This window comes from Sinohyriopsis cumingii, chromosome 5 (assembly GCF_028554795.1).
Source record: "Sinohyriopsis cumingii isolate HCF-2022 chromosome 5, ASM2855479v2, whole genome shotgun sequence".
Taxonomy (NCBI): domain Eukaryota; kingdom Metazoa; phylum Mollusca; class Bivalvia; order Unionida; family Unionidae; genus Sinohyriopsis; species Sinohyriopsis cumingii.
The window spans coordinates 119617313-119644533 of NC_142965.1; the positions used below are offsets into that span (position 1 = coordinate 119617313).

Here is a 27221-nt window from a genome sequence, read left to right on the forward strand (position 1 = left end):
CCACTCAAACATAGGCCTTACAATCAGATCAATATGTACACAAATAGTACCTCGACCTCACGGCCCAATCAGTAAGTGTTCTGTGAACACATAAAAGCCTGGAGGAAGCGACACCATTCCTTCCCCCAGGAGTAATCAAAAAGGTGCCTGTGGCACCATAAACCAGTGGTACATGCTCAATGCGAGCGCACACCACTATAATTCAACTCAACAACAACAACAAATTGTTTGCGCCATTCAAAGGAATAAGCGAAAAGAAAATGGTAGCTGTATCTGACCTGTTCAATAACTTAAAGGAAACATACTATTGGATGATAGACAGTGAATATATAGTGGAAAGAATTGAAAGAGAATGGAGGATAAGAAACAGTCTGGACTTTGCTGACAAACTAAAAGTAGCCAGGGAGAAGATCAAGAAGTTAATAGAAGAAGAAGTGAAGAAGTTGAGAGGGTTTATTAATCCTCCCTATGTCAGAATTGTAATGTTAAAAGAGGTCATGGATAATGTTGTAGAAGTAAGGGCTTTTCGGAAGGAATGGTGAAATGGTCGGATTGGCCCTTTGTCAAAAGGGGTCTAGAAAAGATAAAGAAAGCTGAAGAACTAATCAGAAAAGTGATGGTGGAAGAAGTAAAGAAGATAAAGGAGAAACGGAGTAAAGAAAGAAAGGATAAGGAAAATTTAAAGAAGAAGGAAGAGTTTGAGAGGCTTAATCAGAATTGGATAAAAGTTCAGGAAAAGTTCAGAGCTCTAGGCCATCCTGACTGGATGCCAGAAAAGGAGAAGAAGAAGAGAGGAATAGTGGCAAAAGTGAGAAGATGGTTAAAGAAGTGGAGGAGTTAGAAGAAGAAGAAGAAGAAGAAACCCAAAGGCCCTTTTCAGGGCCACTCTTAGGTCTCGAAAAGACCTTGACTTTCATTGCCTACCCATTTTTTTTTTCAAAAAAAAAAAAAAAAAAAAATAGAGACCCCTCCCTGTTTCAATTTTCCCATGTTCCATTTCCATAGACCCATCAGGTCGGGACCTTATTAAAATAGGGTCCCGACCCTGTTCAATTTCCCTTGTCGCTAAACAGGCCCACACTATATTCCCATGTTAATTTCCCTTGTCGCTAAACAGGCCCAAAATATATCCCCATGTTAATTCCCCTTGTCGCTATACAGGCCCAGGGGTTTTTGCCCATGTTAAATTTCCCTTGTCGCTATACAGGCCCAGGGTGGTTAATGTTAAATTTCCCTTGTCGCAATACAGGCCCAGGGTGTTTTTTAATGCTAATTCCCGTTGTCGCCCTATCGCCCCACTTCACTACTGGAGTCATCTCATGATTCAAAGCTTGGTTAGAAATAATCCCACATTCAGAGAAAACTTCTCTCCTGTTTAATTAGACATTTAAATTTGTACCAAGCTGGTTACTTTAATGAAACCGGATGTGTTATGCCACGAATATGGTACTCTTAACAGCTACAGCACTGCTATGGACATATAACTGAGGGACAGTAATCACGGCTACGGGATTTGGTCTTCAAATGAATTTGCTATTTGCCACAAAATACATGTCTGAATTATAGGTGCAACGACCTTGAACATAAAGGTCAAATAATTGAAAAACAAAAAACTCGGAAACATGCACCCGTTGATCATGTTCCCAGCTACAGCACTGATGACATGGAGAAGAGACAGTCAGCAATGTAAATAATCTAACTACCCAAATCACATTTCATCTTTTAGAATGTTATCTATGGGTTTAACGAATAAGGAATCAAATTTCATTTAGTTAATATGTTCATAAAACTGAAAACGCGTGCAACATAGACATCTTACAGAGACGTGTCACTGATTTTGACTGTGACGCAAATTAATAGTTGTATCTTCTTACAATGTTGTTGAGACTTTTTCCATTGCTGGGACACTCGAAGGGAATTGTATGTTTATTTACATTTTTAATTCTTGCGACTGTTCAAGTAAGAAGAAAAGAAGAAAACAGAACAACATTGTTTAGAATTTTATTGTTAAAAATATCCAACGGATTCATAGAAATCAAGTCCGCATGTTGGAGACCGAATCTTCGTTTTGTTAAAATCATGCTTAAATTATCACCTTTACAAGAATAAAATTCTTAAATTAAAGAGTTTAAAGAACTTAATGTATAATCAGTCCATAATAAATTTGCGAAAATGTTATATAGAAAGTATGCTAAATGTCCAAACTTAGCACAGACATTGATGACAATGACATATTCTGAGTTATATTGTATCAGACTTGTAATACAATTTATATTTATACAAATCATTTCAATTTTCATAACCCACCTACAAACCACATTTAAAATCAGACCTTCGACAATAAATGCAATGCTGTTAAATTATTTGCAACCTTGTTGCAAAACAAAGGCATAGTCTACTGCTAATATTCACAAATTGTACTGCAAATTGGAAAAGTATTGAGAATATTCGCAATACAATTTTATTTATCAATGTCTCAAATTGGTACTAGTTGGTTTCAATACAGAAGAAGTCATAATAAACAAAACAAGCAAACTACAAATTATACTATTTCCACACACTTCATATAAATTAAAACTTGGTAAAAATTGAAAATAGAAATATTTCAACCGATATAATTGATCCAATTTATTCGTGTGTCAAATATGTGTGAGGAGACATTTCTTCACAAGCAGTAACTTCAAAAAAGAGAAAGAGTTTAAGTATTAAAAAACTGTCATTTACATATTTAAAAAATGTCATTTACATATTTTAAAAACTATCATTTACATATTTTTTAAAAACTGTCATTTACATATTTTAAAAAAACTCATTTACATATTTTTTAAAAAAAATGTCATTTATATATTTTTTTAAAACTGTCATTTACATATTAAAAAGAAAATCTCAAACATTTATTATCTTCTTTTTAGTAAATATCGGACTTCTAAATACTTTTCGAGAAGAAAATGCATCTCATCAGCAAGACATTATAATATACGCAATATGACTTTCGTGTCCTGTATAATTATCTTGAAATCTCCAAATCTATCGACAACATTTTAGTTTCTTGGGTCTATAAGAAGAATTTAATTCTTATTACAATACTTTCTTTATAATCCTTGCCAATGTCACAGTACCTCATTAAAAATATGTATAACTTGTTGGATGGTGTATAATTATGAAATATTAAACAATATTTACCAACTGAAGTAGCTGAAGATATTGAAAATAATTTTTATTCACAGCTCAATAATATTCATAAGCAAAAAGTTTACAAAAGCTTTCGAACAGATAGTTAAAAGTAAGTAATCACTGTACACTCTCAAAGTTAAAAAACATACCATACAAATGTTATGCAACAAAATCTACATTTTTCTTGATTTTGGCTTTAAACAAATTAATTTTGCCAGGACTTCATCACATACATATAAATACAATTTGCAACAAAATATATAAGCTGTACTATTTATAACATTTTGATTTCTATCCATAAAGACACAGACTAAAAACTAGTTAGAAAATCTGTGAAACAAATTGAGTTGAAAAAGCATTAACATCGAGATATATTCGGATTCTTCGAGCAAAGACGGTTTGGGTCCGGTAAAGAACATGTATCATAACAGATTTAATGGCATATTAGGTGGCTATCCATTTAGTACGTTCGCAAAAATCGTTTTTATACATATTCACCAGTTTTGGGGCAGATGACAAATTGTTAGCTAAAGAACGTTCAAAGTAATGCATAGAAACCTGTAATGAAAACTTAAGCTTATATATCAATGTTTTAAACACATGTTTAATATTGGCGGATTTAACACGTCATTCTTTGCTGTCGCCAGATGCCCTACATATACTATTAAATGTATAGACTGGTTTACTGTTCCTGAAAGATCTACTTATAGCAAACTTTCGAAACGGGAAACTAAAAAGCTGATAATATACATACCCCATCTGCGTGAATAATATATATAGGTGAATTACAATTCCAAACCGTGTTCTGAAATGTGTCATAGCGCATGGGAATATTGTCAATATTAAAAAAGATATATATAATGTACAGAGTTTTTTTTATGTAAATCGATGGCGTAAAGAAACCACGCGTTATGGCTTTGTAAAAATGATGCAAACTTTAAAAACATTAAGAAAACGTCTGCTCTCCACGAGATTGCTCACAAATCAAGCATCTGATTCTACCTTGGTGACTTTCCCTTCACGGCGAAATACACAGCAATCTGATGAAGAAATAAATAATAAAAAGTAAATTAGACATAGTAGTAATCACAAACATCATCGGTTTTTTTTTTATTTTTAAAAATCCACCCTCTGAACCTCCAACTCCGCCCCCTTGCTCTCTTTAACCCTTCACCCCCGGGGTCCATTCCAGATTCGAAGCATTGTTTGCGATCTACTTACCCTCATTAGGCCTCAACCAATAATCGATAAGGAATTATGTTTTCTCGAAACAGATTTTATTTGAGAACGCAGCAACTCAACAAATAAAACAGAGGCTAACCAACTAACGTGGGCTGTTGAGGATGGGTGATGAGATCATACGTTATGTGATAACGAAGTTGAACAGAATTGTCAGAATTTTGTAAATCATTTATTGTTTGCTACTTATGTATTGTTTATCAGATGTGAGTAATTTGTTTAGTATTTATTCATGGCACGGAATATTACTAATTTTGCAAAAGATACAGAAATTACTTTTAACACCTTGCTCCAGAATGTTAGGCAAACCTATTTCAAAACAAAGTGCTTCTCCTTTGGCACACTTTTGGAAAACAGAAACTAGTTTAGCTGTCTTAAGTTGTATTTTGTTGTTTTAGTTTGAAAGAGTTAGTAATAAATCACGATCACCACAGCTCAGACCCATATTTTAGTATTGGACGAAAGTAGGCAAATCCTATAATAATGTTCTTTTTGTATAAAGTGCTTACTTTTTCAAGGTACCTGACACGTTTTGAGTCACACTCAAAAATAATAGCAGTATGGCTTGACCAAAAAAAAATATCCATTTGAAGTTAAAGAAATTCCGTGAATGGCAGTGTGATGAAAGAAACTGAATTTTCTCTCTTCAAAATTCAACCGCAGGGGAATAATTCATATCCTGTTTTGTAAACAAAATACGCTTTGTTTTATGTATATCAAAATGTACAGGCCAGCGATTTGCTCGTTATGGGAGTGTCTGAAGGTCATCGTTTAATACACTTGGGTCAGAGGAACTAGTGTGCTGATGACTAGGAGTCATTTTCATATAGGTTCGCGAGGATTTGAACTATTGACTCTATAGTTAATGTCAACAAGAAACAGGAATGTACCAAGAATCATTCTTTGGGGCACACCTGTCCTACATTTGAAACTTCTTTGCCAACGATGCTTGTCTGTGTTCTACTAATTATGTAATCTTTTAACCACGTAAGTACATTTCTCCAAATTCCAACACTTTTCAATTCAGTTCCAAATCTCTTAGCCACACTCTATCAAAGGCTTTAGAAACGTAACAGAAAGTGTGATTGAGTGACAATCAGGATTAGTAGCATATTTCTTTTTAAAAAATCCAGGATTTTGCAAGAGTATTCAAGGTTGAAGATCATGATTTTCAAGATTATTACATACATTTTCAAGGATTCATAAATTAAGCTGTATGTAAACACAAGTTACTACTTACTATTACTTCATACGAGGAACATTTCTTGTAACTTTTGTATATAAAGGATGAAGTCAAGAGTATTATCACTGATGTCATTCTCATTAATACTAAACATCCTATATCTGGGCATCAGAATAATGTACAGTCACTGAACAATATTCATTTGACTCTAATAACACTACACTATTTACAAAGTCCAAAATATTTTAGAGTGAATTTTTTAGTTCTTGTAGCTTGTCATCAAACTGTGTTTCAAGAGCTCCAAGTCCTCAAACTATTTTAAGTCGTAATAATTTAAATTTTCCTATGGATCCCTGCTTTCAATGCATAGTTATCAGCAGCTGCTGCCATTGTCTCAATGTCTTTTTCAGTGCCTGCCTTTCTTCTCTAATTTTGCCATTTCCTCATCCCCTGCTTTCTTTTTTGTTCTCTTCCCTCTTGTTCAAGGTTTTTCCTGTTAATTCAAGTACATGCTGTACCTACTGTAATCATTGCCTGCATTTATAAGCATTTTTGGTGTTATATCAATTTGGCGAATTCCACCATTTCTTACAATGTCAATACTCACTGTCCTTGCAACCAGTCCTTTCCTTCATATTTACATCTTCACACTCTTTAATGATAGAAAAAACCCTTTCAACTGTAGCCTGTCAAGGGAAGACTTTACAGGACCCCAATTCAATAATTCCTACTAAGAAAATGAGATCCAAATAACAATGTACTTTTTAAAGTGAAACCCTGCTGTAAACCCGTCTGAAACCCACATATGAATATTAAATTCACGGGGGAAAATCTAAATTAATGTGGGCTCCTGTGCAGAGGCCTCATTATTTATGTCTCAAACCACTCCCATAAAACAAAAAAAAAGAAGTATAAAAATATATTTATTTTTATATTATCACTTATTTAAAAGCAGCATATCGATATTTTAAACTATTTCATATTAGATATATTAATGCTTATCTCAGCTTAGCTGTATTCTAAAGTTTTAGATTTATCTTGGTCACTGCAATTATTGTCTGTCCTATTTCTACTCAATCAAAAAAAAAAAAAGATCCGGATCAAACAAATTTCATAATTAAGACTACATGCAGTTTCTTTTTTAAAACTTGAAGCTCCATATTCGCAGACATACCTCTTTCGTTAAAAATACAATTTCATGTTTAAGGCTTCTTCTTGTTTTGCTGTATTAGTCATTATTACGTAATTTACGAGAGCTAGTTTTTTTCTCTCCAAGCTTCATGTTACCATAGAGCACTCTTTCCTACTGCACGCAAATCAATAGCCATCTGGTATAATCTGCATTTTGCAAAGCTGTCTGCGAAAGATCTCATAATCCAAAACTTTATATTTTTCCTTGTCTAGCCACTTAAGTTGGAATCGACAGCCAGCAATTTCGAAGCCTGCAAATGATTCGAATTTAAACCGAGGCTACATCCGGAAGTTCAAAGCGTACGACTGCGCGGTGGCCAATTGTGTAAATTTCCGTTCCGGGACAAACTTAGTGAGAGATGCTCTTCTCTCTCTCTCTCTCTCATATTTAAATCTTTGATATTTAAATCTTAAAAACGAAAACTATTTCATATTTTCTTTGGGTTTCAATAAAATCAAAGGCTTTTCAAGGTACCCAGACAAACATTTGACTTTTCAAGGTTTAATGTTCCCTACGGACCCTGGACCATGTATAAAACCAGATTGATATCTCCAGAGAAAGTCATGGTCATGGAAGTAATTATAGATGTGCTTAAACAGCATTCTTTCAAGTACCTTACTGTTGTTGCATAAGAAAGATTTGGCTGAGTATATTAAAGGAATCGAGATATTCCCCCCTTCCCAACAAATTGGTGTAAGCTTTCCCGTCTGTAAAAATAGTATGCAACGGATTTTTATGTACAAGAAGGGTATCTTTTAGATCCCATATTTTAAGAATGCGCTAAGTAATTTCACTTGCTGCTTCGACAGAGAAGGTAAAGGCGTGCCAGAAATCACTATATGATTCACATTAACAAAAAGTTGGAATTGTATAGCTCAATTCATGCAGACTTCGGTGAACTTCGTAATTTGCTCAGAATTTTGATCACGTGGCGGGTGGTCAGCTGACCGTAATATGTGGTGGGCAAAATATGGCTAACGCTTCAGCATCAGCATCAACTTCTGTAACTACTTCAACATCGTTTATCGAGTTGAAAAATGCATATTCAACAGCGATGCTGCCGCAGATATTGACGAAATTTAATATTGGAACCATCCTGTTTTATTTTCTGGAAACCAGGGCGGATTTCAAACCCATACGAGAGAGTAGCTTTGAGCTGTTTACATCTGGACATGTACTTGTAAGTAAGGAAACGGTGTCGAAGTAAACAAATTTAATCCTGGCAATCAAAGAGCAAGTAGTTCAAACTATTTATGTACATCCGAAACGTCACTATAATAAAATGCGTTTCATATGAGTTTATCAGATTTGTTTTTGAAAGTCTGTGGATAATTTCCATATAAATTTCAATCATTTAATTAATTTTATTTCTGAAATATTTCTAGACAACAATGGACGCCATTTTGTTATGTACATGTACCCACCAGCGATTGATTGGCTGGAGTATAAAGTAACTCGGGAGGTTATTCGGATAATTACGGAGCAACTCGGTTAAATTCGGTATGAAATGGGCTATTACTTTAGAAGAAGATTCGTGCCAAACAATTTCGCAATTTAAAAAGTCGATTTCACGAATCCCCTAGCAATTTATTAGGCTGAGTGTTTAATTGCGAAATAATGTAGCAATGACTCTGTGCAAGTATTTATGGTGTCGATAGTCTTCCAAGAAATAATGAAACGGAACATTAAATATGAACTTCGATCGACCTTTTCCGTCATAATAGAAGATTTTTTTAAGAACTGACCGTGAATGTTCCAGTTGAATGACCATCAGAAACAATAATTGATTGTGAGACATGATGGCCCAGCACGCATGATGAAACTATTTTGGAATCTGCATTCCTCCCCCAACTCATCTTTTAACTAACGCTGCGAGTTATTTTCAGCACACAACAAAGTAAAGCGATGGTTTTGACAATAAAATTGATCCCGATGGTTCGTCTTTGGAACATTTAATTTCGGAGAAAACCCTTTTACTGTAATATAAATAATAAATTATTTGCACCCCTTGTTGCTGGGGCTTCGAATTCGAGACTAGCTTTCCCTAGAATGGATACATGCAAATGATGGTCTTATTTTTGTTACATTGGGTCTCCTACTTCATTAATTTCGCTGTGTTTGAGGTGTGAAATACGAAAATTAAAGGTTCATCTTATTTGAAATATCTCTGGATGCAGGACAAATTTAACAGATCTTAAAAGACTGGAAGAATGTTTCTGTATTTTCTGTATTTCAGAATTCACTGACTGATATTGGTGCTCGGTGAATTCGTGATTAAGGGACCTGATTTTATATCGTCTTAAATCCATAAAAGCTCATGGAACGTAGTAGGTTGCCACCCATCGAGCAATTATAGATTTGCTGTTTCTTTGCATATGCGACAGTGTCGCTGTCGAATGTTTGCTGATATTGTAAATCAAATAAATGATAAACAATGCACTGGAATAAAATTAAAAAAACGCACTTTTTTAAAATGCTAAATCGTCTGACCGTTTCAGGTGACCGTTCGGCTTCTCGTCATTTTTTCACAACTCGTGTTTCTTTGTTCCAAATTTCTTTAAATTATTAAGCGAGAAGACACGACAAAGTCATGCACTGGAATCACCTCAGTTTTCGTTTTCTTTGCTGGAGACGAGCCACGGTGGTTCAGTGGTTAGTGTGTCGGACTCGTAATCGAAAGAGTGCGGGTTCAAATTATATCAGATCGGATCGGGAAAGATACAATGGTGTATTTGAGCAAAGCACTAAATTCCAATTGCCTCGGCACTAAATCACTGCGTGTGCTTTTGCGCAAACCACCAAATATCAAACCAGGTAGTAAGATGCTGGATATACGAAATATAGTAAAATCAATCAATGGGTGGAACCCTTGCATAAAATATATCAATGTATCAAACCTTACATCAATGTTTCAAACCTTACATAAAATGAGGCCAAACGTGATGATAATGCAGCCAAGTGGGATGAACAACAGGAAACCCCAGGTCTTGAAGTCATTGACATCGAAAACGCTTTCTTTATTCTGGACCCGGCTTGTCCTGTAGTCAATGGAAAATGTCCTCGAATCGCCCACAGTGTTACTGCCTCCTGCAGTGACATTGCCTTTTGTGAAAAAAGACGGATAAGTCGTGACTCTCGGCTTTGTTGTTGTTGTCAGATATGGAATGAAAGATGTTGTCGTATTCACATTTCTGAAAGTGTAAAAGAAATAAAAACTCAGTAGAGAGCTTTTTATATATTTATGAAGGTCATGTTTTTAAGAAGGACTATCGCCGATCGTAACAATTAGCCCTTTCATGCAGAATGTGAGCATAGCCACGTGGCTCGTCGTTAGACTACGTCATTGTGTGATGTTGTCAAGAGTTATTATTGCTGTATCATATATATATATATATATATATATATATATATATATATATATATATATATATATATATATATATATGTATGTATGATGTATGTATGTATGTATGGGTGTGTCTTGAACTTGTTTAGCCACAGGTGCAAGCATCTCATTCTCTATTTTAAAAAACCACACACCCCCACCACTCCTAGTCAGGAAGACAGGGTAATCAGATGTGTTAAAAATAACACTCATCCTCTGGGGGCAATTGGTACTTATAGCTGATAAAATTCTTAGATAAATTGTGAAATGTACCAGGTGGAAAATTCCCCGAGGTATCAACTTTGCATCGGTTGGGTGCATCGAAATTAGACAGTCCTAGTAAGAAGCGCAAGCCGTCACCACAAATATTACAGCAGCCGTTAAGTACTTGCAAAATAATTTCCTCTCAATGGACTGTGTTCACTATACTGACGTCACCAAAAGCAGTATATACATTATAAGGAAATTTACATTTAATCAGATAAAAACGAAACAAAAACATGATACATACAGCTATTTTAAATTAATTCCTTATTTTAAACAAAAACAACTGTTGTATCTTTATACCGGTGTGTATGTGTGAGAACGAGGCGGGGGGCGGGGATAAATAGTAGTATACTCGGGCAGTCGAGATTAGAGATTCAAGATTTTTCTTGAAAGTTAGTAAATGTTTTCAACGAAAGTGCTGTAAACGTACCAATTACTTGCATAACATCCTTCTGCCATATAAATTCCAGCCCCCTCTCCCCAATGCCAAGAAATAATAAAAGAGATGACATAAATGGAGATAAGACACCTATGGTGATACCATTGATTCCCATATTAATGTGTGTAGATGTTCTTCTTGGCTTCCATCACACCTTATTTGCAGGGGATAATCAAATCAAATATGTTCGTCTGTAATGGTTTGTCAAAGTCTGTCCGGAAATGTATAGAGGATCCGAATACTCCTCTGGTGGAATACCCATAGACATCACTATGTTTTAAAAATGAGCACCCTCACCACCACCATCACGCCATGGGTCTGAAGTAAAAGTAATTACAACGTGTAAGATTGAAAAAGTGAAGGATCTATTGAATCTTGCAAGATATCGTTATGAACCGTCACTCTCAAACAAAGCCAAAGCGGAAGCAACCAATTTACATTTTCTTTCATTTATACCTCCACCATGACAAATAGTGTTTCATTGCAAATGTAACATAATCAGAATAATATTTGTCCGGAGTTTGTGCAATTTTGAAACTTAAAATATCGAGAAAAAAAAAATATTTTGTTTTTTTATACTTGGGGATGGGTATTGATGGCGAATGGAATTTACCTGGAATGTACAGTTTCAAGATAAGTGTCTCCGATAGACAGAAACCATTTAAACAGTGTATTTAAACACAGAATCAAAATACTGGTGGTACGTGCTGAAGAAAACTACCAAAAATATTTTTCAGCAGAGCGTTTATTTAAACAAAAAAAAAAAGAAATCACCCATACTTGCATGTTCTACCGTCATTTAAAGAACACAAAATTGTGGAGTTGCAAATATTACTTGAAAAATGAATATAAGGCTGGAAATAACATGCAAAGTTTAATGTAGCTGTTAATATTAATTGCTATATAAATATTTATTGAAAACAACGCATTTAAGCTGAAATATTTTTAAAATGTAAACCTATTATTTAATTCCATACTTAGTCCGAATTAAAACTTGCCCTCTAATATAAGTGTTATCGTTTTGAATAGTCTTCCAAGTATGACAATTTTCTTGTTTTCTTTTTTAGATAAAGAAAATATAAAACACATTTATACATTGTTACAAAAGAAATATATTGATTAATATGATATGAGACTGATCTATTGATTACATGCAACACGTAATAAATCGGTCACGTGATCGAATTTACTCATACAAATGTAAATATTTCCATCACGTGATATAAGTTACTCTTACAAGTGCTAATACTTATATGTATGTATGTACGTATGTATGTATGTATGTATGTATGTATGTATGACTGATTGACTGACTGACTGACTGACTTTATTTCCTTTTCAACAGAGATTACATCAGATTAATCAAATTCAGGATAATACAAGATCATAAAATAGAACAGAAAAGTGACAAAAATACAATAGTAATACAATAGTAATACTGTGTCAGCTACCGTATTGACAAAACGAAATATCTTGATACCTGCAATTATGCAAATCTGCAATCATTTGGCTGAGCATGGCACTGGTCTTTTAACAGTTGCTTGATGATGATAATATTTCGAAAAGTTAATACGTCTATAGTGTTATGTGCTTAACATTAAGTTCGAGATAGCAACGAAAAGGAAATGGAAAACTTATAACAGTGTAATTATATATGTAGTTCTTTTCATATGACACATGTATTTATGCATATACATACTTGTTTGCGCGTATGCGTGCGTGCATGCATTTATCTATGACTGACTGTCTAAATGACTTAGTTACCTCTTCAACAAAGATTATATCAGGTTACTAAGATACATATTATACGTATCATAGGATTATGAGACACATCATAGACGAGAACGCAAGCATGATATATACATCGTCAACTAATGCATTTACAAAATGAGATATGAGAGACACACATACACATACATGCACATATATATACACATACATACATATATACACATACACACATATATATATACATACACACACATATATATATATATACACATACACACACAAATATATACATATATATATATATACACACACACACACACACACACACACATATATTATGGCAACCATTACTAATATAAACTTGGCTTCGCGACAGACTCACTCTCAAAGCCTTTTAATCCAATACGATTTTCGTTACCTACGGATGTGTTATTCATCAGACGCCGCGATCTCCTACGCGATGTAGCCCCATTAGCTAATATCTGATACGGAGCCATTCGTACCCTATTACGAATAGGGCAACAGAGTGCACAAGACAGATGTGTCAACGTCGACATTCGTCAGAAGTGTTGAGTTATATTTTGTAAACAAGATTATTCACTTTATAAAATATTCAAACACTAAAAAGAAGAACAAAAACATAAAGGGCATGCTTCATCGTCACATGAATTTTCAATTTGTTTTTAGCGGAACTGACTTCACAAAATAGCATGCGACAAAGGAGCTGAAACTGGATGTATGGTTTAAACTAAACTATACAGCCAATAAAAGTTATTGTTAAATTGGGGTTTAAACGCTGTTTCTCAGCGCAGGATATGTTAAACATGGCGGCCAGTATAACTGGTGGCGGAAGAACTCAGAGAAAAAACAACTCAATAAGAACCACCGACCCACTCCCGTGGGTATGTTTCCCATCTACTGGAAAGCTGTCTCGGACATAGGTGAGATGGCAGTCATCGGTATACACCATCGCTTTCGACCACTCGACCATCAGGGATCCCACCAAGAAAAGAGATACAACACAAAAGAATTTGGTTTGGTGTTAACAACACAGCAACACAAGCGTGTCATTTAGTGCCCAGACAATTGGAGTAAAGTCCCTTGCTCGAGGACTCGGAACGGCAATCAACCTGGACTGATCCGATGGTAAGATTCGATGTCATACAGTTTTGGTTGTATTCTGACACAAACCACTTAGCCAACTCGATCCCTACATTCATTCGTAAATATGCAGGAGAGCGGATATGACCTAAATAATGGGAATACATTAGTCACGCACTGGCCACGCCCATGACTTCATGCCATGATACAATCTGGTGATGAATACATTTGCTTCTGTTTAATACAGTCATTTAAACATTTTAGATTTTATCAGATTGGATTACCGGAAATCATGTGATTTCAGTTGATTCAGTACTCGGCTGATCGTACTTTTCGACAGTTCAAAGGTTACCAGTCGTTCTTGAAATGTTTGTATGAGTACGAAAATTTTATTTCAAATTCTTGGCCCACAAAGAAAAGATTTAGTTGTGACTTTAGAAGTACAAATACGACTCATATTTAGTAGCGCAGAAATGAATTATCCCTTATATTTTCAAGTTTTATATTTTAATCTTTCTTGTATATTAATTAAATATTTGAAGCTTAAAATATTCAACAAACCGTGCATGGCAACTCTATACTAAACAAACATAAAATAATGTCCTGGTTTTTTCTCATAGTTAAGTTAATTCTCTTAAGCAATGGGGCTGAGATAAAAATTGCTTCAACAAAGTGTTTTAATCTATACAATATAAATATTTCATTGTATATTTTAACGATCAATTTATATACACACTTAAATGCGTTGCTAAGGAAATGAAAATATAAAAAAACAAGCGTATAAGGTAAATATTCTATTTTAAAATCGACTGAGAGAAGAACCTAATAATAGGCATCAACTAAATACCAAATTTTGTGAATGGGATCTATCCCATTATTTTCATTTTTAAAATAGAAACTGACTGAAATTTTCCGAGTAACTTCATATGACTTCCCAAATTTCAAAACTGGAATGTCTATGACTTTCAGTAATTTAAAATAGCGGAAACCCTGTTGATGTACTCTTTTTTTTACATAATAAAGTGCAAAGGCTCATATAAAATAAATTATAAACCAAAGATAATTGTGTATTGTCCATCATACTGAAATTCTTGCTACTGCCAAAGACGCTAAGCGAAACATAAGAAGCTCATTTTTCTAGGCCATATGATCTAATTATTCATAGAACACAATTTTCAAATCTTTCCTTCTGTTTAATTTAAACGCTATGGTGTTTCTGTTTGCAAAAATATACTTTTCACTTCAAATAAGGACATAATTTATTTTTAAATATTCATTTTGTTTGAGTGTCTTTACAGAATGTCACCAGACAATATTTTGGGAATATAAATGAAAATATTAGTTTCTCTGATATAAAAATGTTAGTACAGAACGAAAATTGCAATCTATGCCTATCATTTGACGAAAATTGCAATCCATGCATATAATTTGACTAAAATCGTAACCCACGCATATCATTTGACGAAAATTACAATCCATGCATATCATTTGACGAAAATTACAATCCATACATATCATTTGACGAATAACAGTCCTCTTTCAAAAGCACTGCATCCAGCAATAGAAATCGTGTGTCGGAGATTAAGATAAATGAGAGAGAGAGAGAGAGAGAGAGAGAGAGAGAGAGCAATGCAAAACTAAATTTGTAGCAAGCCTAAAGTCTTTCAAATCTTGTCACGTCTCTGTGGAAGGCGATTACACAAAAGAGACAAAATAAATGAACAAAAAGCGTTGAATTTGCAAAAGTTCACGTAACTATGTTTAATGAAATTATTGTCAGAAAGTTTCCGATGTTGCAACTACCTGGTTATGAACTCCAATGATAAAACGGCAACGTTGCTAGTATTGACCGACGTAAGGATAAGTGGTAGCGCTATCTATTTTCTTAATAGAAGATGGCGTTACCGTAGATTATGTCTCGGGTAGTATATTGTTACTAATAATCCAGTAGCAACATCAATAGCAGCTACACTACTACTACTACTGCTGCTACTACTACTGCTACTACTGATGCTACTACTGCTACTCCTACTACTGCTCCAACTGATGCTATTATTGCTACTACTACTGCTACTACTACTACTAATACTGCTAATACTACTATTACTGCTACTACCACTACTACTGATGCTACTACTACTAATACTGCTACTACTACTACTGCTACTACCACTACTGCTACTACTACAATTACTACTACTACTGTTACTACTACTACTACCACTACTACTACTACTGCTGCTACTACTACTACTACTGCTACTTTTACTGCTACTACTAGTACTACTACTACTACTACTACTACTACTAATAATAATAATAGAAACAAGGCCTACAAAAACAGATATGCGAATGAACATACAAAATCATAAAGCCTTCTTTTAAATTTTACAGAAAAAAATTAAGTTAAAAGTAAAATAAAATAATATATGTGTACTCAGTGACTAGGTTGTTTTTTCTTCTTACTTTTCCGGTAGATACAAACGTTTTATTTTAATTTTGACTAATCTCTTTCTCATTCAGGTACATGTTAGTCACAATATGATTAATATCAGGTACGTGTTAGTCACAGTCTGATTAATATCGGGTACATGTTAGTCACAGTCAGAATAATATCGGGTACGTGTTAGTCACAATGAGATTAATATCAGGTACATGTTAGTCACAATCTGATTAATATCAGGTACATGTTAGTCACAATCTGAATAATATCAGGTACGTGTTAGTCACAATCTGATTAATATCAGGTTAATGATATTCATTGATGGCCAACGTTTTCAGTCCAAGTGTAAGATCTTAGTAAAAATTTAAGTTGACCACACATGCCTGACTCCTTTATTTGGCACCAGTTTGATCGAGGATTCAATACCCCAAATTAATAAATAATTTGAATCTTTTATTTAATAATTTTTTTATATTCATGTTTTTCAAATCGTCCCAATATATTTTATTATGACCACAACGATGAGTCGTATAAATACAAGCCTCATGATCATGTTTTTTCGAGGCTGTCAGTTAGAAACTCAGTCTTAAATGTCAGAGTAAATATAACTATCGAAAGATTTCCGTAGAATGCAATCAGAGTGATAAAACATTACGGATTTTCCAATCCTCTTTTGAATATCTGATTTCAGGGACCTGGATGCATCTAGAGTATCACATCAGACTTGGGGTTCATGAACTTGATTTACAGTATTGAGCACCACAAGATTCGAGAATACAGGACAATACTTATTTTTATACTTACTTTGAACAGCATTTTTCGCCACAGCAGTCGTAACCATTTGGACACGCGACTCCGTTACCACAGCAATGATATCCTTCGATATAGCAACCAGAAGCATCAGCGCAACACTTGCTGTAACTAGGGCAGCAGTATTCGCCACAGCACGAACTATCTTTCGGGCAACATCCACCGTTATCGCAGCATTTCTGATCGTTTTTGCAACAGTCTTCTTTATTTGGACAGCACGTGGAATCCTCTGGGCAGCAAAGCTTTCCACAACATTTCGAAAGAGTCGTGCAGCACTGTTCGTTACCAGGGCAACACTTGAAATCGTTTTTACAGCAGTTGTCTCCGCAGCAAAGTGAAATATCACTGCAACACTCCTTGCTCCCAGGACAGCAGTGGTAACCAGCGTCACATGACAGGTTACCACAACACTCCTGAGCACAGATGTTGTTACTACAGCAATTCGAGGCGTTTACATTCCTGCATCGGATGCCTATAGTATTGTCACAGAATTCAAGATCTGAAAATTATACAAGTTGATTGGGTACGAAGTAGAAAATATAGAAAATAATGATTTCCAATTAGGTGGTCTGTAGACGTAATTAATAAGTACTAACCAAAATAAGAAAAGTGTAAAGCCATCATTCTGCCGTTTGTTCCCTGCATAGGAGTGATGTGCTTGAAAAGAAATGACATTTTATGACCTGCTAGAAAGAACGCAGTTTTCATGTACTGAACAGAACAAAATATTTGTATGACATACAGGGAATAAAAATGCATTTTTATACAAATTTACTGATATATTACATCAAAATTTTGTAATAGCTGTGTTGCAAAGTTAGCTACTTGTTCAAACATGTTTTGTAGACTGGTTCTACTGGCATGTTGCTCAACCTAATTAAGAATGAACCACTGTGTCTAAAGATCATTATAACAATTACAGAAGTACAGCAAATTAATTTCACGGCGTAGATTAAATATGACAAAACCTTAATGTTAATTCTGGCAATAAAGCGTATAACCTTTCTCGTCTTAATTCTTCTTTGTCAATCACGCGCCATCGTCCATTCAGGGGAGTATTAACCATTAAGCAGACTAAGCACGTGCTTAGGGCACCAGGGCCAAAGGGGGCACCACAAAGTTGAGAAAAGGGTGAAAAGAAAAAAAAACGAATGAAGATTTGTATAAAAAAAATTGATAAAACTAGTGCAAATTGATCATAATGTTCTGTTTCGTGATCATGGTGCACGCTAGGGTTATCTTCCCAGGTGTACGCGGAAAGGAGGGGGGCACCAAGATTTGTCAGTGTTTAGAGTACCAGTGAGCCTTAATCCGCCCCTGTATATCGACGTTTTTATCGCGTCTTAATCACACGTCCGAAAATAAGTCGAGATTTTGTAGTAATCATGATTGATATTTTTATGAATTTCTTTTTTCAGCATGGTTTTCGTTTATGGTATGCATGTTTTGAAGTAAAAAATCGGCAGACAACAGCAAAATGGTTTCTGTGAATTAGAACTTACTTGTGCATATTATAAAAATAACGTTAAAATATTGTTTTTTAAGATCTAGATTTAAAACGCAGCCTAGATGAAACATATGCTTGGTTTTGAGTCGTTGGAAAGTGATCATACAATCAGATTTTCACATATAATTTAGAACTTCTGTGTCTCTCATGCGTATATATGAGTTTATCTCTCTACACGTCAATCCCATTTACACTCCAATATACATTTTACAAGGTATTATCTAGGCTGTAAAACTCTAACATGCACTATGTCGTAGGATTTTTATGGCTTATCTCCAGCATAGGCTTGTATTTAAAAACGACTAAACTTTCAATTTTTAGGGGGATTCAGCTGAATTTGATAATTTTTAAGGTGAAACAAGAAACAATATCAATTACAAATTGTAGATTACTGTTTTTTTCTTCAATCTTTCAAAGTTATTGTCTTAAGCGCAGCACAGCCAACTTGGCAAATTGAGTTTTATTTTTATACAATGTGGTACAATTTAAGGCTCCTTCAAAATGATCAATTCAGTGGTTCCCTCTGATTTTTTAATACTGTATAATAAAAAAATTGTTACATTTGATTTTATAATAAATCGTACATGCTAAAATATTATCAGTCAAACGATTACTAAATTGCATTGCAACACGTTAAAATCTATTATATATTAGAATATACAATATCTCAACTTGCCGTTGGAACAGGAGAGTAGTTCAGATAACCGTTCGTCCATTTAACGGACTTCGTATTTGTTCAAGTGTATTAAAATTCGTTGGAACAGAAGAATAGTTCAGATAACTGTTCGTCTATTTAACGGAGCTTGTATTTGCTCAAGTGTATTAAAATTCGTCTACTACTGAGAACCGAATCCGGACTCGAATGCAGACAACTCTCGTTACAACAAATTTTTTTTTTTTCCCAGACATTTTATCATAGCAAAGACTAAAGAATCAGTCGTAGAAAGGACCGTGCCCTTAATTTATAGAAGTTATAGTCCTTGTCTCATAGTTGTCAAAACAGGATGAATGAAATGAGAAGAATAAGTGATAAATATAAATATATACCTAATATATAATATTATCCGAATTATTTTTTAAAAATCGATGCATATTTTTCTTCAATTTAAACTAGTTTGTTTTTCTTTCTAAAAATAAAATATTCTTATACTGTTCTCAGGGACATCAATAATACACATATGCTATTGACGGCTCTTCTACCCTTTTACATATTCAAAGTTTTAAAAAATTACTTAAATTTTCGTATCAAACTTTGCATGCATTCTTCAACATCAGGATAGAGAATAGCTGAAAATATTACCGACTTTTTGTTTAAAATAGAAGAGACCAACTAAATGAATTTTGAAATGTCGTATGGTAATACATTGTTTGGCATCTGGTTCCATTCCAAAGACTCTGCCAAAAATGCCGCAATATAGATAATTAAAAACAATTCATAGAAACATCATCAGTTAATGGTCAGATAGGATCACCACTACTTAGTACTTGATATGTGTTATTAGATCAATAGACAAAACCGCGATCTTCCTTCCACATACTTTAGTTATCTGTGTAAGTTTTTTCTCTCTCAAACACCTACCAAAGAGAACGAAACCCTGTGGCTCCATGTTGTTTGGGTTGTTTGTCCGAGTACGCGATGTCCGCATTGGCTGGAATATATCACAGTTAAAGCCAGGAACTGTGATACAAAGTATAGCAAGAAGGGCTACGAAATTATTCCGAAAAGTGACTTCCAGATTGAACGACATGTTATCTCACTGAAGTCTCCAGACAAATATCAGGGCAATGGGTGATCAAAGAACGTAATTATCATCTTGAGCGTATAGATAAACGAAATTTTCCATGCGATTTGCTATACCTGCGAGACAAGCCAAATTTAAAGGAAAGGAAACCCATCTACAACAGCCATCTTAACTTCGATCTTAATGATACAACATAACTTATCTATCCAACAGATATGCTGGTACACTGACCATTACAGGTTTTCAGCCATAAATTTTAATAGATTATAAAAGTGATTTTCCTAAATACATAGTAACGTATCGCAGAAAGGTGTAAAGTCTAGTGTCTGATATTTTACCACCCTTTACACGAATATATCTAATTGACCACTCTTTACACGAATATATCTAATTGACCACCCTTTACACGAATATATCTAATTGACGAAGGGCATCCTTATTATGAATTTTACAAATATAATTTTTTAAAAACGCTGACTGCAGTTTTATGCGAATATAATTGTTGTGAAAATTGTATATATTATTATCTGAATTTCATGCTTCCTCAAGAAAGTCTAAATGCATAGAGGCGGGAGTGGAAATTAATGAAAGCGTTGAGGGTATATTTAGTACAGGCGAGAGTCGAAATATACCGCGTGTGAATGGAAGCAGAGATAAAATACAGCGTCTATGTGCGTTACGTTCAGTTGGGAGTATAGTTAAATCACAATGCCGAGGAGTGATGCGTACTTGAGAGTATAGTTAAATCACAATGCCGTGGAGTGATGCGTACTGGTGGGAGTATAGTTAAATCACAATGCCGTGGAGTGATGCGTACTGGTGGGAGCGTAGTTAAATCACAATGCCGTGGAGTGATGCGTACTGGTGGGAGCGTAGTTAAATCACAATGCCGAGGAGTGATGCGTACTGGTGGGAGTATAGTTAAATCACAATGCCGAGGAGTGATGCGTACTGGTGGGAGTATAGTTAAATCACAATGCCGAGGAGTGATGCGTACTGGTGGGAGTATAGTTAAATCACAATGCCGAGGAGTGATGCGTACTGGTGGGAGTATAGTTAAATCACAATGCCGTGGAGTGATGCGTACTGGTGGGAGCGTAGTTAAATCACAATGCCGTGGGGTGATGCGTACTGGTGGGAGCGTAGTTAAATCACAATGCCGAGGAGTGATGCGTACTGGTGGGAGCGTAGTTAAATCACAATGCCGTGGGGTGATGCGTACTGGTGGGAGCGTAGTTAAATCACAATGCCGAGGAGTGATGCGTACTGGTGGGAGGATAGTTAAATCACAATGCCGTGGGGTGATGCGTACTGGTGGGAGCGTAGTTAAATCACAATGCCGAGGAGTGATGCGTACTGGTGGGAGTATAGTTAAATCACAATGCCGTGGGGTGATGCGTACTGGTGGGAGCGTAGTTAAATCACAATGCCGAGGAGTGATGCGTACTGGTGGGAGTATAGTTAAATCACAATGCCGAGGAGTGATGCGTACTGGTGGGAGTATAGTTAAATCACAATGCCGAGGAGTGATGCGTACTGGTGGGAGCGTAGTTAAATCACAATGCCGAGGAGTGATGCGTACTGGTGGGAGTATAGTTAAATCACAATGCCGAGGAGTGATGCGTACTGGTGGGAGTATAGTTAAATCACAATGCCGAGGAGTGATGCATACTGGTGGGAGCGTAAATAACCCAATTATACACCTTCGATTCACATTGCATCTAAGTAAACTCACTGATGACCTAGTTATTTTTGGCGAAAAACACTTTCTTACAATAACACGTATTTTGACTATCCCACCATTATCAATGACCGCTTTCTTACAGTTCTTATAAATATGCCAATATTATCGAGGATCCACTTTCTTACATTTATTCTGTTGTTGTTTTGGGTTTAACTTCATTTTTCAGTAAAGGATAGGTATAACATGGCGGCCATTATATCTAGTAGAGGAAGAACTCGGGAAAATCCCGGTGAGAACCACGACTTACGGGAATTTCTAATGGCAGCTTTCTCACATACCTACATTGGTCAAGTGCAACATTTAAACCCGCGCGTTTAGATGTGAGGTGGCAATGATCGGTAAAGGCAATTGCTTTAGACCACTAGGTCACACTGGGCCCCTACATTTATTATAACTATAGCACTAAGAGGCAACATGTATTTCATAGCTACAAATATCACCTAATGCATTCTAGCTGAATATAAAACTTATAATTACGACAGGAAAGTATAATTTTGTGTGTGTGTGTGTGTGTGTGTGTGTGTGTGTGTGTGAGAGAGAGAGAGAGAGAGAGAGAGAGAGAGATGTACAGATTGCAGTGGTAATACTTATAATACCAGTTTCCTAATTAAACGTGTGTGTCTGTGCTAAAGTGTAATCATTATGCTTTGAGGCAATTCAGTCATCCCATGGGGACATTTAACAAAGAATCCGATGATATGAGAAGGAACATTTGGATCGATTGGGTGAGTCGTACTTTGCTTATTGGGTCGATTGTGTGAGTCTTAGTTTGCTTACTTGGATCGATTGAGTAAGTCTTACTCTGCTTACTTGGATCGATCGGGTAAATCTTAGTTTGCTTACTTGGATCGATTGGGTAAATCTTAGTTTGATTACTTGGATCGATTGGGTAAATCTTAGTTTGATTACTTGGATCGATTGGGTAAATCTTAGTTTGCTTACTTAGATCGATTGGGTATGTCTTACTCTGCTTACTTGGATCGATTGGGGAAGTCTTGCTTACTTGGATCGACTGGGTGTCTTAGTTTGCTTACTTGTATCGATTGGGTAAGTATTACTGTACTTACTAGATTATATTCCAGATATTCGATTAAAATGTGCCTTAAATTTGTTGGGTTCCTATTTTCGTGTGTGAACTAGACCATAATTTTGAGTCAGAAAAAAATACTAGTATCTGCCAAACCGACATCCCCCCATCGCATTCGTATACCGTGGAAAGGCTTCCCTTGCATTTTTTTGCTGTGTTTTAATAGCATTGCTGCTTGTAGTACTGAGCATGTGAGATATTTGAGAATGTGAGATATACATAAAGATAAATGCATGAACTGCGAGAAACTCTGGAATTAATTAATCACAAATAAATTCGATTAATTTCATGAGCACAATAACTCGTGTGAGGTTGCACCGACTCTATATGATGCATATGCAGATATACTACCTGTTTTGTGTCCTATATCTTCGTATATGAACAATCGATAGATTAGTCCCACTTTCTCAAAGCCCATTTCAATCAGTTCTCTCCTAAGTGTTGTTTTGTCGTGAGTGCAGATAAACCACTTAGCGTAAATTGCCTTTAGGGTAGATGTTTTCAGGTCAACATAGACCTGATCTAAATGTACATCTCCATTCATCGTATCATTGAAGTGTATGTTTTGCCCATTTTGTAACAATTCCGTCACCACCAGCCATTACAATACACGAATTAATAACACCAGCCATTATAATACACGAATTAATAACACCAGCCATTACAATACACGAATTAATAACACCAGCCATTACAATACACGAATTAATAACACCTGTATTCATAGGAACTTGATAGATCCAATTTCGGATCATAAACTTGACGACACCCAGAAAGAAGCATTGCCCGGGACTGTTTACAGCAAAAGAGGTCTACAACCATTGGCGTTGTTTCTGCACCTAACCCCTAATTGTTGAGAAGTTTAAGCTTTGGTGACGGGTATTCAAGAACATACGAGAACTTAATTGCTTAAGATTATAATAATGATATTAAATGTGTTAACTCAGACATGTGTGGAAAAAAAGTAGGCGTTTTCTTTAAGATCTCCGAATTTGCGCCGTATGTTAATAATGATTACCTTAATTAATCAACTTAATTACTGCAGTACGGATTATATCTGTTTGCTAGCAAATTCTTGGAAATGAATGTCGATATAATCGTTTTCACAGACATATACATATTTTTATATGCAATTGACAAATCCGCGAAATCAGGTACACACGAATATGTACTTTCTACCCAAACTAAAAAATGTAAATCCACAAAAATAAAGTCTTAACAGTGTTGTATGTTTAAAATCGTTTCCTTAGAAATGGATTATATAGAAGATTAAGTCAATAAAGATCATACATTTAATATATTGGTGTCTTGATCGGTATTTCGGTCTGAATGAGATTATATATCTGCAAGCGCTGCACGTTGAAGATTATCTGGTATGAATAGGGAATAGTATTCCTAAGTCATATTGTACTAGTAAAAAACCGAAGAGTCAATAGTTCCAATGGTGACTGTTTCTCACTGATATCTTCGTGACTTCTTAAATTGTACTTAATACACAGACAACATTGGCCATATCATTCTTGTAAGGAATTGGTCGCCAAATTAGTTTTTTGATGCCCAATAATAGTTTTCGAACCTTCCTGTAAGATTCTATACTCACCCAACCGGTCTTAAAATATAATATTTAAAGAATTTCATATTTGTTGTCTGATCTTTTCTTCTTTGCAGATTGTTTGAAACACAGTCTAGTATTGTTTATTTCGAAGATCTTTCGAGAAATGTCACGGGTACACCATGTAATTTTAATTAATGCAGAAGTCTTATATGACAGGCCTTGTCAAAAGATTGAGTGAGATCACAACAGACTCCATCATCGGCTATCAACAGCGGTACAACTTTAATTATGCATTTTAAATCGGCAATTGATTTGTATAAAAATTGTGAAGAAAGTCAGACTGATATTTATGGATGCTTTTTTTGTAATATAAATGAGTGTTTAATTTCATAGCATTATTATATATTTGAATGCTCAACACATTCGAAAACCTTTATTAGCACGTTCTAAAATTGTTTTGTGATGCATTTTTGACCATACTATCGTGTTATAATGTTTGACCTAATGAATGAATGTATAGTATTTAATTATATTTTTCGACTGACTGATTACTTAATATTTCACGTGTACTTCAAGGTTCATGGAAGGATGAAAAGATGGATTATCTAAAATATTTTATGGTTAAAATGTTTGAATCTAAAGCAGGCTTTCTGATGAGTAACAATTTTAAATATTTCAGACTTACCGAAACCAAGCTGTGCTGCCGTGAAGAACAACAAAACAGACCATAACAGAACTGTCAATGGTGTTCGTGCCATTTTAGAAGTGTGTTCAATAAGTCTTCGGCTGTAATTTGTGATCACAGAGAACGATGTCAACACTGTTTCTTTATATCCTGAGTCATATTACAAGTAAGTCAATCACACTTCTGACACCAAGTATAACACGTTTTGTCTGCGGTATAAAGGACCGTGTTTATATTTAAACTGTCACGGTTTAGAACCCGTCTGGTTATCAGCAAGTTCATCAGTTTGGTTTCGGGGTAGGAGCTGGTACGCCTGAAGGAATTTATGACTGGTCGGCATGTAAATACAAAGGTTTTCCGGAATGTTTCTAGCGGCACTGATACAAACCAGTGAAATTGATCAGTGCTAACATTTTGTATTTACCAAATACTGGTCTGGAAATCCTCAAATCATTTTATATCTGGGGGAGATAATGTAAAGTAAAGGAAATACGGCTTAAATTACTTTAGTTCTGAATGATGCGTATTTTTTTGTTCTCAAGAGTCTATATGACACATAACAAATAATTCATTGTCATCTTTAATATGTTTATTTCTTGAACAGAGAGATATGTAATATTATTCTGACGATGCGACATATTATTCATCTATTTAACATCTTGTCATTTGTCATTAGAAATAATAATAATAATAATAATAATAATAATAATAATAATAACAATACTAATACTACTACTACTAATAATACTAATTAATAATAATAATAATAATAATAATAATAATAATAATAATAATAATAATAAAGACTTTAGTTTCAGAGGGTGACAATTAGTTACAGAATAATAATAATAATAATAATAATAATAATAAAGACTTTAGTTTTAGAGGGTGACAATTAGTTACAGATGAGTACTAATCGACCTTGAGTTCCTCTGTTATGTACATGTTTAATACAAGCTAATAAAAATATAAGCACACATACACAAGCACACAGTACATAAACATCTATTCTAATAAGTGCTACATTGCTGCAGAAATAAAACAAAAACCGGGTTGTGGACGGTGTAGCTTGTAATTAAATAAGGACGCTATACTTTCATGATTCCATAAATCTAATACAACTATTGTGGAAGGAAGAGATAATTGGAGCTGATTTAGTATTACGTGGAATGTAATTCAAATATGAACAGCTGAAAATCGAAAGCTATATTTTAATAGCACATATGCTGGCCTGGGTACTTAAAAAATGTGTAAGAGCACATATGCTGGCCTGGGTACTTAAAAAATGTGTAAGAGCACATATGCTGGCCTGGGTACTTTAAAATGTGTAATAGCACATATGCTGTCCTGGGTACTTTAAAATGTGTAATAGCACATATGCTGGCCTGGGTACTTAAAAAATGTGTAATAGCACATATGCTGTCCTGGGTACTTTAAAATGTGTAATAGCACATATGCTGGCCTGGGTACTTTAAAATGTGTAATAGCACATATGCTGGCCTGGGTACTTTAAACATGTGTAATAGCACATATGCTGGCCTGGGTACTTAAAAAATGTGTAATAGCACATATGCTGTCCTGGGTACTTTAAAATGTGTAAGAGCACATATGCTGGCCTGGGTACTTTAAAATGTGTAATAGCACATATGCTGTCCTGGGTACTTAAAAAATGTGTAATAGCACATATGCTGGCCTGGGTACTTTAAAATGTGTAAAAGCACATATGCTGGCCTGGGTACTTTAAAATGTGTAAGAGCACATATGCTGGCCTGGGTACTTTAAAAATGTGTAATAGCACATATGCTGGCCTGGGTACTTTAAAATGTGTAATAGCACATATGCTGGCCTGGGTACTTTAAAAATGTGTAATAGCACATATGCTGGCCTGGGTACTTTAAAATGTGTAAAAGCACATATGCTGGCCTGGGTACTTTAAA

General features: G+C 35.0%; 1 protein-coding gene across 1 annotated transcript; it reads right to left on the reverse strand.

Moving 5' to 3' along the window:
* Window positions 1–1985: 1985 nt before the first annotated feature.
* LOC149800066 (uncharacterized) lies at window positions 1986–25495 on the reverse strand. The gene is made up of 4 exons (XM_089959619.1): window positions 25285–25495; window positions 16959–17463; window positions 9711–9979; window positions 1986–4214 (listed from the first exon to the last, which is right to left on the reverse strand). The coding sequence occupies exons 1-4, from the start codon at window positions 25355–25357 to the stop codon at window positions 4159–4161; spliced, it is 903 nt and encodes a 300-aa protein (XP_089815745.1). The 5' UTR covers window positions 25358–25495; the 3' UTR covers window positions 1986–4158.
* Between the last annotated feature and the right edge of the window lie 1726 nt (window positions 25496–27221).